This window comes from Corvus kubaryi, unplaced genomic scaffold (assembly GCF_017639235.1).
Source record: "Corvus kubaryi isolate FWS band 111438036 unplaced genomic scaffold, C.kubaryi_AGA036_p1.0 37397, whole genome shotgun sequence".
In the NCBI taxonomy this organism is placed as follows: domain Eukaryota; kingdom Metazoa; phylum Chordata; class Aves; order Passeriformes; family Corvidae; genus Corvus; species Corvus kubaryi.
Genome location: NW_024581136.1, coordinates 15,800,707 through 15,819,161, shown reverse-complemented (window position 1 = coordinate 15,819,161; position 18,455 = coordinate 15,800,707). Strand labels below are relative to the sequence as shown.

At 37.6% G+C, this 18,455-nt stretch overlaps 1 protein-coding gene across 9 annotated transcripts in view; it reads left to right on the top strand.

Annotated features, from left to right (window-relative positions):
* NAALADL2 (N-acetylated alpha-linked acidic dipeptidase like 2) overlaps nt 1–18,455 on the top strand; it is a 421,951-nt gene that overhangs the window by 237,492 nt on the left and 166,004 nt on the right. For all 9 annotated transcript variants that reach the window (XM_042041852.1, XM_042041853.1, XM_042041850.1 and 6 more), the window contains one exon: nt 13,421–13,540. In XM_042041852.1, coding sequence (XP_041897786.1) covers nt 13,421–13,540 — 120 coding nt within the window. The remainder of the gene's footprint in view (nt 1–13,420; nt 13,541–18,455) is intronic.

Sequence of the window (18,455 nt, the reverse complement as noted above, 5' to 3'; positions counted from 1 at the left end):
TATAATTTAAAATTGCAGGCGAGGGCTCCAAAAGCGATCATTGAAGAGATGTCCTGCAGAACATCCTGTCAGTTTTCTGGCATATATCACATAACCATTAATAAATAAAGTTGTACAGTTCCCTAAAAATAATAGTAGTTCATCATGCACAAAGCCCCGATTAATATTGCTGGAAGATTTTTGAGTCACTGAAGGCAGGGTTTTAATGATGTAAATGCTGCTGCTGCAGAGCCTTTTGCTGTTTTATAATTGTGAGTCAATGCTGTCCTGATGTTTTACTAATAAAACGTTAGTAATGGCATTTTAGTAATAACACCATTAATAATAAATGAGAGGTTTTAAATGGTAACAAAGCAAAAGGTGAGGCATCTTGGTATCCAGATACATAACAGATCACTGAGCACTTCCATGCCATTGCACAGAATCAGCTGAAGGCATTTCTTAGTAAAGCCTCTGTACAATATTAGAGAGGGAGCAATGTTGAAACATAACAATTATTTATATTCCAATTGCATGGTGGAAACTAAAGGGTGCAAACCCTGAGGGCTTGGGAAGAGTATCTGGTGCTTTTTTTAGGTTTTAGTGCAAGTGAAATTCCTATTGAAATAAATGGGAATTACATCTTTTCTAAGCAGAGTTAAATTTTGTCTGTTAGTAGTCACTGTGAGAGAGTAGCAGTGAAATTTGTGCAATTGCATGGATCTCCAGGGAATATTTTTTCTCTTTAATTGTTACTGTACAGTCAGACCTACTGAGTTGGCATCACCTCTGCAGTTCAGTGGATTCCTGGGATGGTGCCCACCCAGTCAGGCTTTTTTTTCACCCCCATTCCTTGTTAATGGTGTTTGGTTCAAACCTCAATACAAATGTACCCAGGTCAAGTGAAACCTTTCTGCCAAATCACAAGTCATGTTTTCCTTAGGTGGTGCCATCTTCTCTCTCTCTGTAATTTCTTCTTCATCTTCTTAGTAAATATGAACCTACCAATAACATACCTGTGCTTTTTTTCTGCTTAATTTTGTAAAAGCAATATTCTACTCAGAGGAGGAGTTTTCAAGTAAAAAGCTTCCTTGTACTGTGAGCTCTTGGGATTGGGTTTTAGGGATCTTTCTCTTTTAAATTTCTCCAGTGTTCTAGAGGTTTAAAACTGCCTCGAAGGAATCCTGCTTAGACTGAAAAAAATGCAAAAATTTCGTTTAACAGAGGGACTATTAAGTAAATATCAACTTTTTAAAAATTGCTAGTATGAGAAAAATATCATAAGGAACAACTACAACTGATACGAGAACAATAACAAAATATTTTTGTATTTATATAATACTCAATCCTTGTCCCTAAAACTACTTACATAACTTCATTGTTTTAAAAAAGTAGTTTCATGCATGAACAATAAAGAACTGCTTAAAATGCTGCTCAGTTCTCTGGTAGTTACGAGCGACTGTAAAATACAATATTGATTAAACTATTGTTGCTTCTCTTTTTTTTAAGTTTGATTTTGAGGAAGAGAAGCAAGTCCTAAAATCTCTTCAGGAACATTAGCAGTACAAAAGCATCTGTAGTTGAAGGCAGATTACATTTTACTGAGCATAAACATCGTGTGTGTGGGAGCATGGGCACAGGGCTCTGACCCTGGCAGTCTCTGGCATTAGGCATCCATGAGGATATGGGTTACAATTGCTGTAATAAAATATATTTTTAAAGGGCAAAAAATCACTCTTCTGCCATGCCGCACTTGCTGATTTTTGAAAATGGAGAAAAAAATCTAAATAATGGTGGTGTCTTGTGAACTAGAGCTGGCAGCTGAAAAGAATCAGCAGCAACTATTTTAATCTTCAATGCAGTGTGATAAATCTTACCAGTTAAAGCCTCAGCAGTGTGTTTTATCTTAGGAGTTATCTCTACCTACCAGTACAACTTCTGCAGTCACTATTGGACAACATTTGTCTAAATCTTAGAACTTTCTTTCTTCTAATGTAAGTTTATTGGATGTTTTTCTCCCAGAGATGGGAGTCTCTGTCGTATTTTTAAAATATCTTTTAATAATTTGAAATTAAAGTAGCACTGAAAATCCAAAGCAAGTCTGAAGATTTCCTATCTGTGTTAGGATGTGGTGATATGAAGTCCAAATATAATCTTCTAAGATGAGCACATGAAAGAGTGGAAATAAGTTCTTACTTAAAAATGTATAAGCATGCTTGGGAGGTTTTAAATGTAACCTAAACTAAGGATAAAGCTGTCATCATAAGAATAATTTGGTGAGAACTGCAGTGTATCTAACTTCTTTGTTAAAGAACTTTGGTGTTAAAGAGCAAAGGATATACCTCTCTAGAGAGTGCTTTGAGGAATGCTCTAAACCTGGACACAGCCTTGGTAGTAGGAAAGACCAGAAAAAGAAGACCACTCTCAGAGGAAACCCTTTGAAGCAAATAACTTTTGAAACCTTTCAGAGCAGGATGAAAAAAAAAAAAAAAAAAGTGCTGCTGTGATACAGCTGGTTGAAAAATATATATAAGAACTGCATTCTTAAAAATGTAAAAAAGAATGAAAAGCTAAAAAAAAAAAGACCCAGGCAAGTAACCATTGGCAAGTGTAAGTTTGGTGTCCAGGTGCTGTTGGCAGAAGTGCATTGGCTGTGTATGTGAACTGTCAAAATGCCAGAGCCTCTTCACTGGCTGGACTAAAATGTCCTGAGAAAAAAGCTTTTGTTCAGAAATTCCCTTTTAAATCTGTTTGGAAATACAGCACTTATGCTTCCACCTACCAATTGCAATCCCTTAAAAATAAATAAATAAAAAATAGTGCAAAGTAAATAAAGCTGAAAATACATTGGTCTTCTCTCTCAGACATTCTTAGGTTTTTATTCTGTCGGATGTGCTGTCTCTCCCACTAAATATAAATAAATCTCATGTCTAACCTCATGTAATGAATATTAGTTACAGTGTTTATAAGAGGGCCTTAATGTGAATGAATTGTGAGCTGTATCAGTTTTATTCTCACAATTATTTCTGGTGTTCCTGGGCTCTGCAGTTCAAAGGGAAGGTGCCTCATCAGTCACCAGGGTGTGACTGGCCCAAGAGTCGGTGCACGTGAGAAAGAAGATACTTCAAGGAATTTATCTTCCTTCCACTGAATTATGTTGCCATATAGAGTTAGTCCTGTCTGCTGCAAGATTCACTGCCTTGCTCTGGTGCCTTGAAGGGGCACACAGAGGTGAATAAGGATGGAAGAGGTCTGGCAATGGCTACAACTACGGGAGAGCAAAGCTGCTTAAATATGCAAGAAAGCTCCTGCTGCATTCTCATCCAAGAGGGATGTGTCTCCTGCTGCAGGTCAATGCTTGCCAGGCATGATCTTCACCTGGGGAATATTTTAGAGGATGAATTAGTATGAAAAACCTAGAAATTTCACATTGCCGGAAAAAGAATTACTGCATCAGTTTTCTAACAAAAATTTTATTCAAGAAAATTTTCTCACGTTTTTGTCCGTGTTGCCATTTTACTGCTAAACCCCTTTCATCTTAAGGCTAAAGGAGAACATTATAATCATATAAAGTCACAAACTAAAATCTAGAATGAGAAATTGTATCAGTATGGACAGTGTCAGACTCAGGATTTGGAGGATAATACTGACTTTTTGAATAGAGATCTTTCCCTGATGATCTTACTGCTGGTGTAGGGTTGTTCTGCCCAAAGTAAACGCTCACAGTTGTTCCATTTTCTCTGCAGACCATGTAGATAATTTGTTCACAATGCTTGTGAAGTAGGTACCAAAAATGTAGAGGCAACTGAAGAAATACGGAGGGAAACCTCTTCTGCAGAAGTTACAAGCAGTGGATATTGCTGATGGTGACTGTTGTGTGTTCTTTGTTTCGTGTTTTGAATTTAGTCTCTCATTTATTAAATTATTTTATTAAAATCAAGGAAAGGCACCAGCAGATGCTGGAAGATGGATCATTAGGGAAATCTGTGGTTGAATCAGAATTTATGAGAGCACACACTGAGCTCCCTAGTTTCTAGTTTCCTTTTGTTGATTGTTCAGGATTCGGGGCAGGAGGGATCCGAACAGGTTAAGAGAGGGAACTGAGCACAGATTTCTGTGGTAACTGATAGTTCTCTAGCAATGTCCCTTACGGCTTTTATTGGGAATTGTACCATCAAGTGGTATTACTACAATAGTACTGAGTGCCTCTGTACTGCTGTGAAAGACGCTGACCTGAATTCCAGGCTGTGTGGAAGATGAGGGGAGCTCTGTCCAGATGCAGCTCCAGAGCTCTGGATGGGCTGAAATGATGGCAAAGCTCTTGCTTTAAGCAATAAAATCGATTATATGATGTCAGGGCAGCTTGCTCTTTCCTCCCATCAAGCTGTCCAGATGCCCGAGTCTCTTCAGACTTTCCTGTATGTTTTAGATGATGTAAACATTTTCCCAGCTTTTCTTTTGAGGTGCAACTGTACAAGATGAGTGGTTTACTGCGATGCCCTCTAAAAAGAATCAGGTTCTGTCCTTTGCATGGGATTTCCTCTTTTTCTCCAGGTTTTTCCATCCCTGCTGAGAGCACATGAACCAAGTTCACAAATCTCTATGGGATTTCTGCCCACACTTAAGAGAGGAATGTTCAAAATATCTGTGTGAAATTTGGCACAATTCAGGAGAACCATCACCCTCATTTTTGGAAACACATGGGATAAAGGTGAACTACCAATTTTTCTATAGGGAAAATTTTCAAAATGAAGGTTAGCTGTTTCTGAAAGAAAAGCCAAATGGTGCTGCCATGTAAAGCCTTTAGATGACTGAGCAATGTAGAATGCACATCAACTCCAAAATCTTGAGTGCACTTTAAAAAGCAAAATTTGAAAGCCTTTTTCTTCCCTGTACAGTTTTATTATCTGTGAGACATGACTGACACACTACATGTTTCTTGTAAAATAAGTCTGCTTCCAAGATGTTAGGTGGCTGAAAATCAGAAAAATATTCTTGTTTAATCACAGAGATGAGCTGTTCTCAGGTACAGCTATATTTCTATATCTATATACTTGTCCTGGTCAATCATTTGGGCCACTTGAATTTGATATTACTCAGGCACATTCCCTGTTTTGGAGTCCTTTTCTTCTTATCTGAACATATTTTTAGAATGTTTTTTTCCCCAGTCCTTTTTCGACAGATGTAATTTAGAGACCTATAAATCTGTGCAATGACTCAAAACAACAGAATTCACAGGAGATGGGAAAGATGTCATTTTCCTTTTCTCAACTGCATATTTGCCTCTGCAAATTGTTTGCTCAAATGCTGCTTTAACACTCAGATTTGTGTTTGCATCATTACATCGTTGGGCATCTCCCTGATTATGTTCAAGTGGATGATGTTTGGCCAAGCAAGGGCTATAAGTACTTTGTGAAAGAGCATTTATTATAATCCAGAAAATAGAGTTCTGCCCGACATTTTTGAAAGTTCAAGTGTTTTCTTGATGCAGTGGATGACCTCCTCTTGTACATATATATGAATGATTGTTTTGCTCGTTGAGGTAGATATCTTTTTTATTGTTATACATGTCTGGAATGTCCCTGTGGTCAGTTTGGGTCCCCTCTCCTGGCTGTGTCTCCTTCCACCCTCCCAGGCACTCCCACCTTACTTGGAGTAGGAAAAGCAGAAAAGGCCTTGGCTCTGTGCAAGCCCTGCTCAGCAATAAGAAAAACATCTCTATTATCACCTCTGTGTTCAGCACAAATCCAAAACACAGCCCCATAACAGCCACCCCAGCCAAAACCAGCACAGTTCTGAATCATGAATTCCGACTTGGAAGACTGAAAATGGTAGGCTGTTTTCTGGATATTTTGTTTTGATGCAGCCAAGCTAAATCTAAAATTGAAACAATTGGACCAATGTGAAACACCTATCTCTAGGGAATTAAAATATCAAATGTATTATGTTATAAAATGAAGTATTTTGATTTTACTTGAATTCTAAAGCATTTACATGTAGTGTTTCAGTCCAGTTGACCCACATTCTGTCTTTGGTGGTGTTCGCATTCACAGGACATTGTTCTTAGGAGATATTTCAGACAGGAGATGCCTTTACTTCTCTGGGTGTGTGGTCTAACTCCTGTTTTGCTGTTGTTCACACTGAGCCTCTGAGCTCCCCCAGCTGTCTGGTCCCTCTCCTGCCCAGCTGAGGTGGATCCATCCCTGCCACAGCTGTCCTGCAGAGCCTGGTTTTGTACAAAGTGCTTTCAGACACCTTCTGTGAGCTCCAGGCTTCTCTAAAGGCTTAATGCTTGTAGCTACTCTAGGAGGGAATGCCTGGATTTAATTCAGTGTGATATAAATGATATAAAGGCCACTGAAGGAGGACACTCTGCAGCCTCTGGATGTCTTGTGTTCATTCTCTGTGTTTCAGAGAAGCCAAAGAAACTTCGACTCAGCCTTGAGAATTCGTTGAGTTCAGACACAATGGGACTGGATTCTGACATAAACCCCTTTCACTGAAAATTTTAAGGCCGAGTTTAAATCTCACTATTATAATTTTCTGTGTACATATGTAGCTTATGATTTATTTTTTTAAGATACCACATCACAGCTGAGTAATTCTGTTTTGTTTAGTTTATCCTCAGTCTATGTAATTTGTAAATGTATATTTGCATGAATAATTACCTCTGAATAAGCTAAACCAAGCAGGCTGGCAAATACAGATTGCTGTTTTTTCTTAGGAAAGCATGAGCAATGTGACTTTATGCTTTAGGGACTAATGCTACTAAACAGCATTGCAGTTAACTCTTAAAAGGGGAGGGTTATAAATAATACTAAACACATACAAGAAAGAATAATTAGGATTTAAAATTTTGTCACTAGTGAAGTGGCAAGCAATCAGCACTACTTAATGGAAGTTTGAAATAATATTTCTGTTAGTATTTTAGGCATCTAATGATCTCATGTCCTTCAGTTTTTTGTAACAAAAGGCGTTGTTCTTAGAGATTCTAAAATAAAAAAAATATCAGTTTTATGCATATGAAAATAATGATGTTTTATGTCAGAAACTTAGAAAGCTAGATTTGTGTTTGTTATATAAAATATAGTAAAAAAGTTAGAAGGAAAATATAGTGAGAAAAGATGAAAAAAACCCTACCCTAATATGTCGTTTGGATATCTTGCTGGACATTCTAAGAAGTAATATTTAAATACTAGTTTTGCCTTTTGGGAAACAGAGGATGTGATTGGGAACAGAGGTGAGGAGTATGAAAATTAAAATAAGGAAAAATAAAGTAGGAAAAAAAAAGGAAACTGGGCTGTGTCAGCTCAAATTTATTTGGGGCTCTGTAAGCATCAAACACAGAAGAGCTTCTCGTCTGTAGGGTGTAAAAAGGCTTCAATCTTGGTTCAGTCTCCCTCAGAGTTGGTTGGAAAAAAACTGCTGCAATAAACTGTAAGAAGCAGGGAAGCAAACAAGTTTAACCTCAGTGTCTTTCCAAAAATGGTCCTGGAACAGCAAAATCAACCTGTGAGAGCAGCTTCAGGGGAACCCTGTCTGGATGGGGCTGTGTGAGCTGGACAGGTGGGACGAGGAGGAAGAGTGGACATAGAATGTGTCTGTGGCTGAACTTGGTCTGCAAGGCCATCAAACTGAGGTTAGGGGACATCTTTTGTCTCCTGTTTTAGTATAAATTACAGTTTTAGCTGCCACTGTAATGCAGTGTGCAATTTTATGGAATAAAACGTAGACACAAAGAACCCTTTCTGACTGTAAGCTGACACTGTATTAAAATACTCCAGAATTCTATTGTAGGAGCAGGAATATTGAAGCAAAGAAATGAAAGCCTCCATAGGTTTATGCTAGCAACCATGAAGAAAAGATGTCACAAATCTGTTTGAGGACCAGGGCTTGTAGGTAAAACACATAGCAATATTGAAGTTCTCTGATTTAAATCATCCCACACATCGTTGGTCAGAAGCATCTCTTAGTCTTGTAACAGAGAAAAATCAGCTTCACTTAATCCAGATATGTGATTATTTACTTTTTTTGGGCTCAGACAGGGTCTCTGTTACTCTTTTGCCTGGAACCAAGTGAAGGACAAAAGTTGAAAGACAGCTTTGGTTATTAACATTTCTGTAGAAATACAGTGAGTATGTAAAAGATAGCTTTGGCTGGGTATTTTGTCTCTGGTGTGCTCAGCAGTACCCTGGGGGAGGCTTGGTGGTGGCAATCACAGGAAGACAGCTGTGGCTCCCTGATTATTGAAGGATGCTTTTGGCTGGAGTGGGAACAGCTCTGGTCAGACAGCGTAACAGAGTTTACACCAACAAAAGATTTGGCACAACTCCCTTATCTCCCCTATTCTTCCTTCCTTATCTCTAATTTTAAAGATCGGCTAATTTTGTATTTGCAGCTTTCTTCACGTTTGTTGATGTCCAGCTTTGATCTACACCAGCTTGAGTTTACTTTTATGCTCTGCTGAATGCTGCCTTCAGCCTCAATTTCAGAGCTGTGCAAATAAATTATAGCGATGTGTTTAATTAAAGTTTGCCTCATGTCCTGATTGCAGACTGTTGCCTTCTCAGATACAATTTGCAAATATATTTTGGAGTTTTATTTTAGGCAGGATGACTAGTTGAAGGTTATTTAATTGTGATTGATTGTGCATTGGATGTTTCTGCTGCCTTTATTTTGTGAACAACCTGAAAATAGTAGCTGAACGTTGAGGGACAAATGAAGGGCATTGGCCTGGATGAAAGGAGGGGATGTAGTAAGTCTAAACAGTGACAGACAGAACTGAGGGTTGATGCTTCTAGAATTGCATGTGGGCTTTTTGGAGAAATTGTCTTAAATCTCATGAATAAACAATATTAATTAATATTAAATATTTATTTTTCTTCACTACTTAAGAGTTTCTTTAGGGAATCTATTTGTGAAACCTTTTGGTGGGTAGGCAGGAACTGTGAATATGAGAATATGAGGAATATGAGCTTGACTGTGTTATTTTCATACCTGCAGCTTCCACAGTCCTGACCTCCCCTACAGTTTGTACAGAATCCGTTCATTAATATGGGTCAGCAGCTTGGCATTTGATAAAATATATCCATTGTTTGAGGTTACTGAGCTGTGGCACTAACAGCAGGTAGCATGAAGAGGAGAAGGCTTTTCACCACAGCCATTCTGTGCGCTGCTTTGGGTTTGTTTTCTGCCAAGCTTTTAAGAGCTCAGTTTAAGAGCTGCTTTCTTACCTGCACTGACTCCATCCTCATTTTGGTGGTTGTGAGAAACATCCCTTCCTGGGTGTGTACCACCTTTGAGTTTTGTGTTGGGTTTTGGTTTTGTTTTTTTCTGTGGTTTCTTCCCTCAGTCTTTTTGCTTCCTTGTGTGCCCCTGGCAAATCGGCCACAATCTGCCTGCCAGCCAGTGTGTTGGGTACACATGTATAATGCTGTTATTAAATCCTCCTTCTCAGTCAAGTGAACTGATGAGAATGTGATAAGACAAACATATTTCTATTATTATTTTCAAACTATTTATCTTACTTCTTTTTAATTGCCTCAGAATTTGCAAGAAAGCAAGGTTTAAAAATAGTATCCAGCATCTTCAAGGCCCCAGCTGTCACCTGCTTCATATAGTTATTCATATTTTTCCTTTGCAAGACCTATTTTCCTCTCTGTCATCCATGACTGGATGAAGTATGCTCTTTTATTCTGTTTCCTTTTGGAGATAAGTAGAAGAAATTAGGATAAAAATCCATGACTGTGTTGATTGTGGCATTTTTAGTGTTTGTCTTTTCTGCTTTGGGGTGATTCTATTAGAACTTTTAAGATAGAATGTTTGCAACTCAGTGATCATCATCTTGAGACTTAGAAACTAATAAGTTGTCTAACATAAAATAATTACTTTTCCTAAAAATGTTTGTTTTATCACCTACCCCTACTTCATTTCATGCATGGGGGAATACTACTGAACTCCACAATGCACATCACAATTTGCTCCTAAATAGTCATATCTTTCAAACAGCATAGCTTGAAACGATTCGAGGAGTAAGTACCTAATTCAGATGGATAAAACAACTCATTCTTTAGCAGTTTCCCAGTTTTAGGGTAAGAGGATTTACTGTGGCATAGCTAAACCAGGAAGACAAGTGCTCTTTTTCAGCACCTGATAAAAGGATGAGTTCTCTTTTGTTTTTGAACAGAATTATCGTGGCCACAGGAAAGCAGTTTATCAAATATGGGTAGTTGGGGGTGGGGTATTTCGCTTTTCCAAAAGCTGGTATGTGTAAAATGAGGATTATGTCATGTTGTAAGCATTTCTAAAAAAAGAAAAAAGAAATAATAGGAAATTTAATCTTTATTCATTTCTGGAGGTATTAGGAATGTTGTGACTAAAACAGGCCTTCATGCATCATAAATGGTCTGTCAGCTTCTGAGTGGATTATTAAGAAGGTAGAAATCTGGATTCAATAGAATTCCATTATTTTGAAGTTGTATTTTTTCAATATTTTATTTTATATTAGAAGTAAGAGTCCCAATTAGTTGAGCCCCAGTCCATTAAATAAAACAGAAACTCACTACTCTGAGCTAGTATTGCTGTACTATATTTGATGAGATTTCATTAATACTGCAAACTATTTTGCTTTTTATTACAAATTTTACTCAAGTGTTCAGGTGCAGAATAAAGGAAGGGGTAAGAATAATTTTTATTACTGTTTTCATAATTGAACGTGTACCTGTTACTTTCTGGATTGTATTGCCAAAATGTTATGACTTTGTTCTAATCTCTTGCAGTGAGGTATTGACTTCATTTGGCCAGAAATGAGCCATGTGTAGTTTTACTCAAGAGAAGATTTGATTCAATTTTTTTTGTCATTTTAGCTGAAGTTAGAGCGGAGATAAGCTGTGCAGGTCTCTGGGTGCTAGGCTAAATGTTTCCAGAATGTGATAACCTTTGAGCTTTGACACATCCACATTCCATGTGGAAGTTGTGTGATGAGAGCACGTGAAACTCTATATATTATACCCAGCTGCTTCATTATGCAATGAGTTCTTACATGAACTCTCAATATATGAATGTATTTAACAGCTTTGGCATTGGGGCTTGTTTTTAAAATTTGAAGCAAAGCACATGGTTTGCAGAGTGTTTGGGGCAGCAGGGAGTCAACTTCTGGTTTCCACATAATTAAAAAATGAGCTGTGCTTTTTTGCAGGGCCTCCTATTCTGCCTCTCTCTTGTTGAGCACATGTTGCCTGGGAAAGACCAGTGGGCCGCTCTTGAAGATGCAGTTTGCATCCATAAATTAACTAAGAACATCCAAGGGCAGTTCCTAAACACATTCATAATTGTGCAAACATGTAGTTTTGTTGTTTACAGAGCAGTGGATAGCACCCTGGAGAAGCAGTGAGCAAAAGGGATGTGCAGAGAAGCAGCACATGAATGTAGATGGGCAGGGAGCTCGTTTCCACCCAGGCATCCTGGAGAAGCAAATGGTCTGATACTTTGTTATCTTACATATTTGGGTATTGATTTTGCCTCAGGAAAAGTCAGTGTGCTTTCTCTCGTACAAATGATGAAAGCTCTGTTTTTTGCTTTTGGAGGATAGGTAGGGAAGGCATTGGGTCCAAAGGAATTAGATGTATCCCTAGAAATGAACCTAGATATAACCTCCCATAACCTCTCAAGCCATGAGACTTCTGAGACACTAATAATTATTGTATCTAATGGCATAGGTGTAGGTAAAAATTAAAATAAAGATGAGACCTACAGGAGGAGGTAAGAATTTTATGAACTTAAGGAAGTACCCTGGTTAAAACCCTTTCCTTATCTGAGATTAATTCTTTAAAACTGGAGGCATGAGATTAGGTAAAACATAAAATACCTTTGCCTAGTATGAAATCTTCACTTGATTTTATCCTATTTTTCAAATACTGTGGTCAGACAGGAAAAAAAATTACATTGACTGAAGTTTTCTAGTTCTTTAGATATCAAAACCCCCATATATTTCAGAAGAAACAGTATGAAGTGAGAGCTTTCCTGTTCTCCATTTCATTATTTGGTGTTAAATCTGATGTTTGCCTGTTCAAAAGTATCTTATAGCTTTGGCTGGCCTTTCCAAATACTTGGTTTGTACAGCACTGATGACATGTTACAGACTTGGAAACTCATCTGAAGAATTTAGAAGAATTTAATAAGACAGGAATCCTGGCAAAGTTTTTGTATGGTTTCAACTTGAATGTTGAGACACAAACTCACTCAGATACAGTTTTTTTAAGGGTAAATACTTTCCTAAAATACCCATGTTCAGGAATCTACTAAAATTTCACACATCCTACACATCCAGAGCAACTGTTGCTAGAATTTAAATAGTTTGTGTAGGGATACTCAAAATCAGAGCTGTTGCCTTTGGCAATGAATCCATACTTCAATTACAAAACTGTACTGGAAGAGAAAACTTTTCTGTGTTGTACTGCTGCTCTTATTTTAATTTTTAAACCCTGATGTAATATTCTTGTGTCTTCTTGTACTTGTCTTTTTATGTGAGCACTTTTATGTGGGATTTAGAGGTTCCAGAATGTCCTCAATGATGTCCTGAGAGCAAACATTCTAAAATAGTAATGTACAAGACTGATTATCCTCTTGCCTTGTTTTCACCAGAATTTGTTGTTATGAATGTGTGAGAAAAATACCCTTGGTCATTCTTAAATTATATATTTTAAAAAATCCTTGAAAACCCGTCTTGAAAAATTTTTCCATCACTGCCAGTGTTTGACATTTAATAATAACTTAGAAATTGTACTATATTTTCTCAGAGTCCTAACTGAAGAGCTGAAGATCTTTCTGCTCCAAACACTTTTAGTTTGAAGTAACTCCAAATAATTTGAAAATTTGCACTAATAGAAAAGTGTACACATCAGAGCATAGTCTGTTACCACTCTAGTTATCTGTGTATAATGCTTGGATAACTGATGGGTTAAAAACAAATACTTCAATAGTTAGGTAAGCTTGCTCAAGAGTCACGTGAGACCACAAAATAAAACTGTATTTTCAGAAGTGACCAGTATAATCACTCATTTCCTAAAATACTTTACAAGACTCTGATTCCTTTCAAGAAAATAAACAGAAGTGAATTAGTATCCGTTAAGTTTTAAATAAATTCTTGTAGCTAATGAGGGGAAGTTCTCATCAGAATCAGCATCACTTATAACCACTGGGGGGGAAAAAAAAAAAGAGTTTATCACAGCTGTTGAATTGTGAATTAAAACTGCAAAAAGTTATCTGTCAGATTGAACTTTCAAGGTCTTTGCTATTACAGATATTGATGATTAGAAGTTGGGGTAAGGCAATTGCAGGACTCTGCTCTTGTGCTTATGCAAACAACTTTGTTTCCATGCAAGGAGCACCCTCAGTGATGTGTGTTTGTATGTGTAGCCTGAACTTTGTCTCCTCTTTGCAGGCAGAGCTTGTTGATGTCCAGTATGGGACCATGCAAGACCTGATCCAGATTCAAGCCATCACAAATGTGACCAAAAAAATTGCACTTTTGAAGCTCGGACAATCACCTTTGCTTTACAAGGTTGGTTACACATCAGCTGAATTATTCATTTGTTGGGGTTTTTTTTGTTTTTGTTTCACTTTCAAAATACCAAAACAAAGAATTTCCCATTTCCCCCCCCAATAAGTCAGGACTTACTGGCATTCATATTCTTCCTCAAGGCTTCCCACTTCACTCTGCAGTGCCTTTTATGTGCTGTTCATTTTGCTGCATATCTCGCAGTGCCCCAGTACTCTGCAGTATTTTGTCTGGGTGTACTAGAAGCCTTTTGACAAAAAAAGAAGTGAGTGAAAGAAATAATAAAGCAGAAGGGATTGTGTCTGGGGAGGGTGTACATGGGTGCATGTGTATCCATCTTCTCCAACTCCAACCCTGGCAGAGAGCACAGAGCAGGAGCTCATTAATCCCCTTTTGCATTAAACATAATAGACTCAACAGATAAACCACATTTAAACTCTAAACGTGCAGTAACTGCCTTCAGTTGGAAATATCTTATAAACAAAAATGCTGGTTTGACTTTCAGAAAATACAGAAAGTATAGTAGCTCAGTAAATGCTTAAACAATTCATTCCCAATTCACAAAAGCAATTATAAAAGAGCAGTGACTCCAGATCTTGCAATTAAGTGAATCGGGACCTGCTCTGTTGGCCACAGAAAGCCCAGCTGGGACTTCAACACAGATTCAGTAAACAACCACTTAACGTTTTTTCTATAGGAATAAGATTTGTCTCAATAAAAATGCCATTTTCAGCTGAGTAGCTTTAGCTGTTTATTTAAATTATTTAGATGCAATTTAATTATGCCTGTGAAAGGTCAGTTGTCATTGCTGGGTCTCGGTTGTTGCCCATCATTTCCAGCAATAGATCTGATCATGCATTTCACTGCTGACAAAGCCAATGAAACAGCAATCAGGGCTCATAAAGTAGGGATTTGATAAAGATGTAAAGTTTGCTGTAACAGCACTGTCTGTGAGATGGACTTTTTACCAATTTATGTTCCTGTGAACACTCACTGTGTCTGAATTACTGAGCCGAGCAGCCTGGAGTAGGGAAAAGCAGGAGGTGCTGAGGATGAGGAGCATCTCAGGAGCTTTTTGTGTGGGTTGGCTGTAGCCTGGTCCCAAAGATGTGCTATTTAATGGCTGAGGTGCATTAGCTACATTTCTGGTGCTCCAAAAGAATCAAGTTTGCATGTTCAGAGTCTGTTATACAGCACAAAGCAAAGTGTGTAGCATGATCAGGAGATTGACTCCAATGTGTGCTCAGGGTCTGAGCTAAAATTACAACCACCCAAACCTACTTTCTGTGCTCTCCTAGCACAGGTAGAAAGCTTGCCCTTTTTCTTCAGGCTCTAAGCTACCCTTTTTTAGAATATGATACATATATTCTATATATATATATATAATAGATGTATATATATTTGTGTCTTTTTGGCAGTGAAATAATTGTAAGCCTTACTTTGCTCCTAAGTATCAGAAAAGGTGTAGAAACATTATCAGAAGTAGATGCTCCTTTCCTAAGGAATATTTGATGTGAAATATTGCCTTAAACTGCAAGTCCTGCTGGTTTAAATGGGCCCAGTATGTCTCTGCTGAATCCACTCTTTGTATCTTTTTTCCCCCCGTAATGTTTATGTTTCTGTACTCCCTGAGTCTCACATTCCTGTTTTAGCAGATACTGCCCTCTCCCTATATTTTCCTTATCTCTGCCTTCCATGTGCTTGGTTTTACATCACATTAAAACAGAGCACTAGTTCGTAAGAGAGCTGTGGCTATATATACATATAAATTAGTGGGTTTCTTTCCAATTTTTGTATTTAACTTGCATTCTTCATGGGTTAATTTCCTTTAATTTTTCATTATTATTACTTTGTATTATACAAGTATCTCACTCTGGATTTGAATCTTATTATTACAGACCCTGCACTGAGGTTTCATCTTCATAACACTTTCTAATTATGTCTTTATTTTTCAGTTGTATCTCCTTTGCACAGTTATGCTTTTTGTTTTTCCCTCTCTCTTTACTGCTGTTTTTCATGTGGGGTTTTTTTTTTTCTATATTTCTCTTTTGTGTATTTAATTTGCCTTTTTAAAAAATTTTGACTGTTCTTTCTCTTCATACTGAGTCCATTGGAAAAAACCTGAAGGAAATAATAAACTACTACTGCCAGAAAAAAAAATCACCATGAAAACTGAACAGCATTTCTTTTGTTCTTACATCACATTAAGACAAAGGATGTGCTGGTAGAAAAGAGCTTCATGTTCAAGGGGATAATTTACAGAAATAAGTCCAAGGGATGGAAATTTGCATATTTGGAAAAATAATTGTATAAATGACAGTATTTTTCCAGTAGAGGTTTAGTTTATGGAGATTGGATAAGGTACAAAATTGGGGGAGGATTAAGGTTGGAGTTTCTAGTGTCAGTCTTTCAGACTGGGCCTATCTCTTATATCTTTAGACAGAGAAACTGAAAACAACAGGCAGAGTTCAGAGCTTGGAGTAATTTGAAATTGGAATGTAGAGGGAATTTGGAGTATGCAGAAAAGCCTGAAGTTAATGTGCTGTTAAAATATGCAGTTTCGTCTTAAACATGAGTAATTCTGATTAAATTTCGTAAGGTTCATAAATTTAAGCTGCTTTGTGAGAACAAGATTTGCAGAAATCTGACCTGGAGTTATTTTTGTAATTGGATATGATTTTCACATTTCACTGGGAATGTTGTATTTCTGTTCCACTTGATCAGAACATGGTTTCTGGCCAGGGTGAGAGGGGCAGCAGCCATGGCAGTGGGCACATGTCCAGCATCACAGAGACACATCTTTATCCCTTAAGCTGGACCTTTTCAAACAGAGATTGTGTTACTTCAGCCACATCATAAGTTACACTTATAAAAAGAACATGGACCCTACCTTTATGCAGGGTATCAACAAGAGCATTGACTCTGTGGGGAAAAAAACCCAAAGCAAAGTAACAAACCAAGTAGTTTAAATTGTGGTGATAAAAAAATGCTGTATCTTTTTTATATACATACATACATATGGATATATATAGATAGATATTGGAGTGGAGCAGGGGTTTGAGAAGGGGTTTTTACCATTTTTAAAGCACTAGGATCAGTTAGTGAGCAAGATCTATTAAAAGATTAATATAAAAAGTGGGGGGAAGGGAATGGGAGAAATGCTTCAAGGGGGAAGTAGCAGTATTGCAAAGGCAGAATCCTTTTTGAATGCAACTGAAAGGTTCAGGAATTTACTACGCCCAGCACCTGGAGTGGCCATTTTCTATAGCATGACAGACTGAGGCAATGGACTGAGCAGTGGGGCACCCAGGGAGCACTCATGTAACAGGAAACTTGGCATAACCAAGTTATTTTGGTCTTGTTAGCCAGAATAATTCACAGTGCTGAAAAACTGACAGAAGGAAAAAATTCAAACTCTTACAAGAACTCCTGAAGGGATCTTGTGACTAATCTGAGATGCTTGTAACATCTGGATTGTTGCTGAATAAAGAGGGGGCTGGATTAAGAAAAAAAATCTTCTTCAGCAGGGAGCTGAAACGAGACAAAATGTAGAAGGAGAAGTGAGGGACAGCTTCTGGAGGGAATTGCCATAAAAAGAACACTTATTTTCTCACACCTTGAGATTGAAAGTGACTGTCTCCTGGTGTTCTGGCTAGAAGGAAAATTTGTGTTTTTGTGGAACTCGGGCTATTGGGGTCACTGGTGGGGTTGAGTAGCCAGTCACAGGAGGTCAGAGCAGACTCCTGATGTCCTTGAACCAGGAGGATCTATAAATGTGGCTGGTGAAAGGTGATGAAGTTTATGACCAGTGATTAAGCAAATCACTCGTGGTGTAGAACACCTCCTTGAGAAAGAGCACCTTGAGTTGCCCACTGTGTTTGTAGACAACATATTCTAATAGTATAAAATGTGTGGTGGCAGAAAGATTGGCAAAAGCACCTTGATAGCACCCACCTCTTGTCCCTAGAGCACATCCGAGTGTGTGCCACTGCTCTGAGCACGTTAAAGAAGCCAGAGGAGGCTTTTTCAGGGAGAAATGCACAGTGGTTTCCATATCCAGCCTCTGGAAATGCTATTAGCAGATTCATTTTTTGAAAAATGTTGTGTGTCTTGATCATGATTTAATCTTTAGGGGCTGCAATTCATGAAAAAGCCATAATTTTTGTCCTAAATTAACTTTTAATAGAGTAACAAAAGCCCCGAAGGCCAAACCACTTCATCTTTAAAATGTTCACATATTAACATTTTTTCTACATCCATTAAATGAAGATGTTGTTCTACTGTGTAAATATCTATATTTATTTTAATAATTTACTGCCTTCGTAAATATTCATAAAATTGCTTTTTAACTGTCATAAAGTTTAAGAATGTGGAGGCTTGGATGTTCATGCAGAGGTTATTGGCAGGCCCTTATAGATAAGGATTTGCTAAATGGAAAATACTGAAGATGTCCAGAATAAAGGCAATTTAATAACTGTGTAAGTTTTAAATAAGTTTACTTTGGAAAACGTAATTTCAGTTTTCTACAATGTCTACATTGTTTATTTCCTTCCCTCTGGTACTTTTTATGGCTAGCACATGCAACTGTGGAGATTATAGTTTACATTGTAAATCTCCATTTAACGAGGACCCTCCCTTTCCTTCCATCCCTTCCTCCCTCCCTAGAGATACACAAATATATGTATGTATGTTTATGTACGTATATACAGTGTATGCATGTAAGTATACAAATAAAAACCATGTTAAAAAACCAACTATTTTTAAAGCAACATAAACACTTTATATGCATTTCATTATTAAGGACATTGGAGTTTTGGTTGGGGGTTTTTTGTGGCTTTTTTTGGACAGTGGAACTTTTTTCCAAGGCTCCTAAAGTCTTTATATACACACATTTTCTATATGAGTGCTGTGGGAGTTT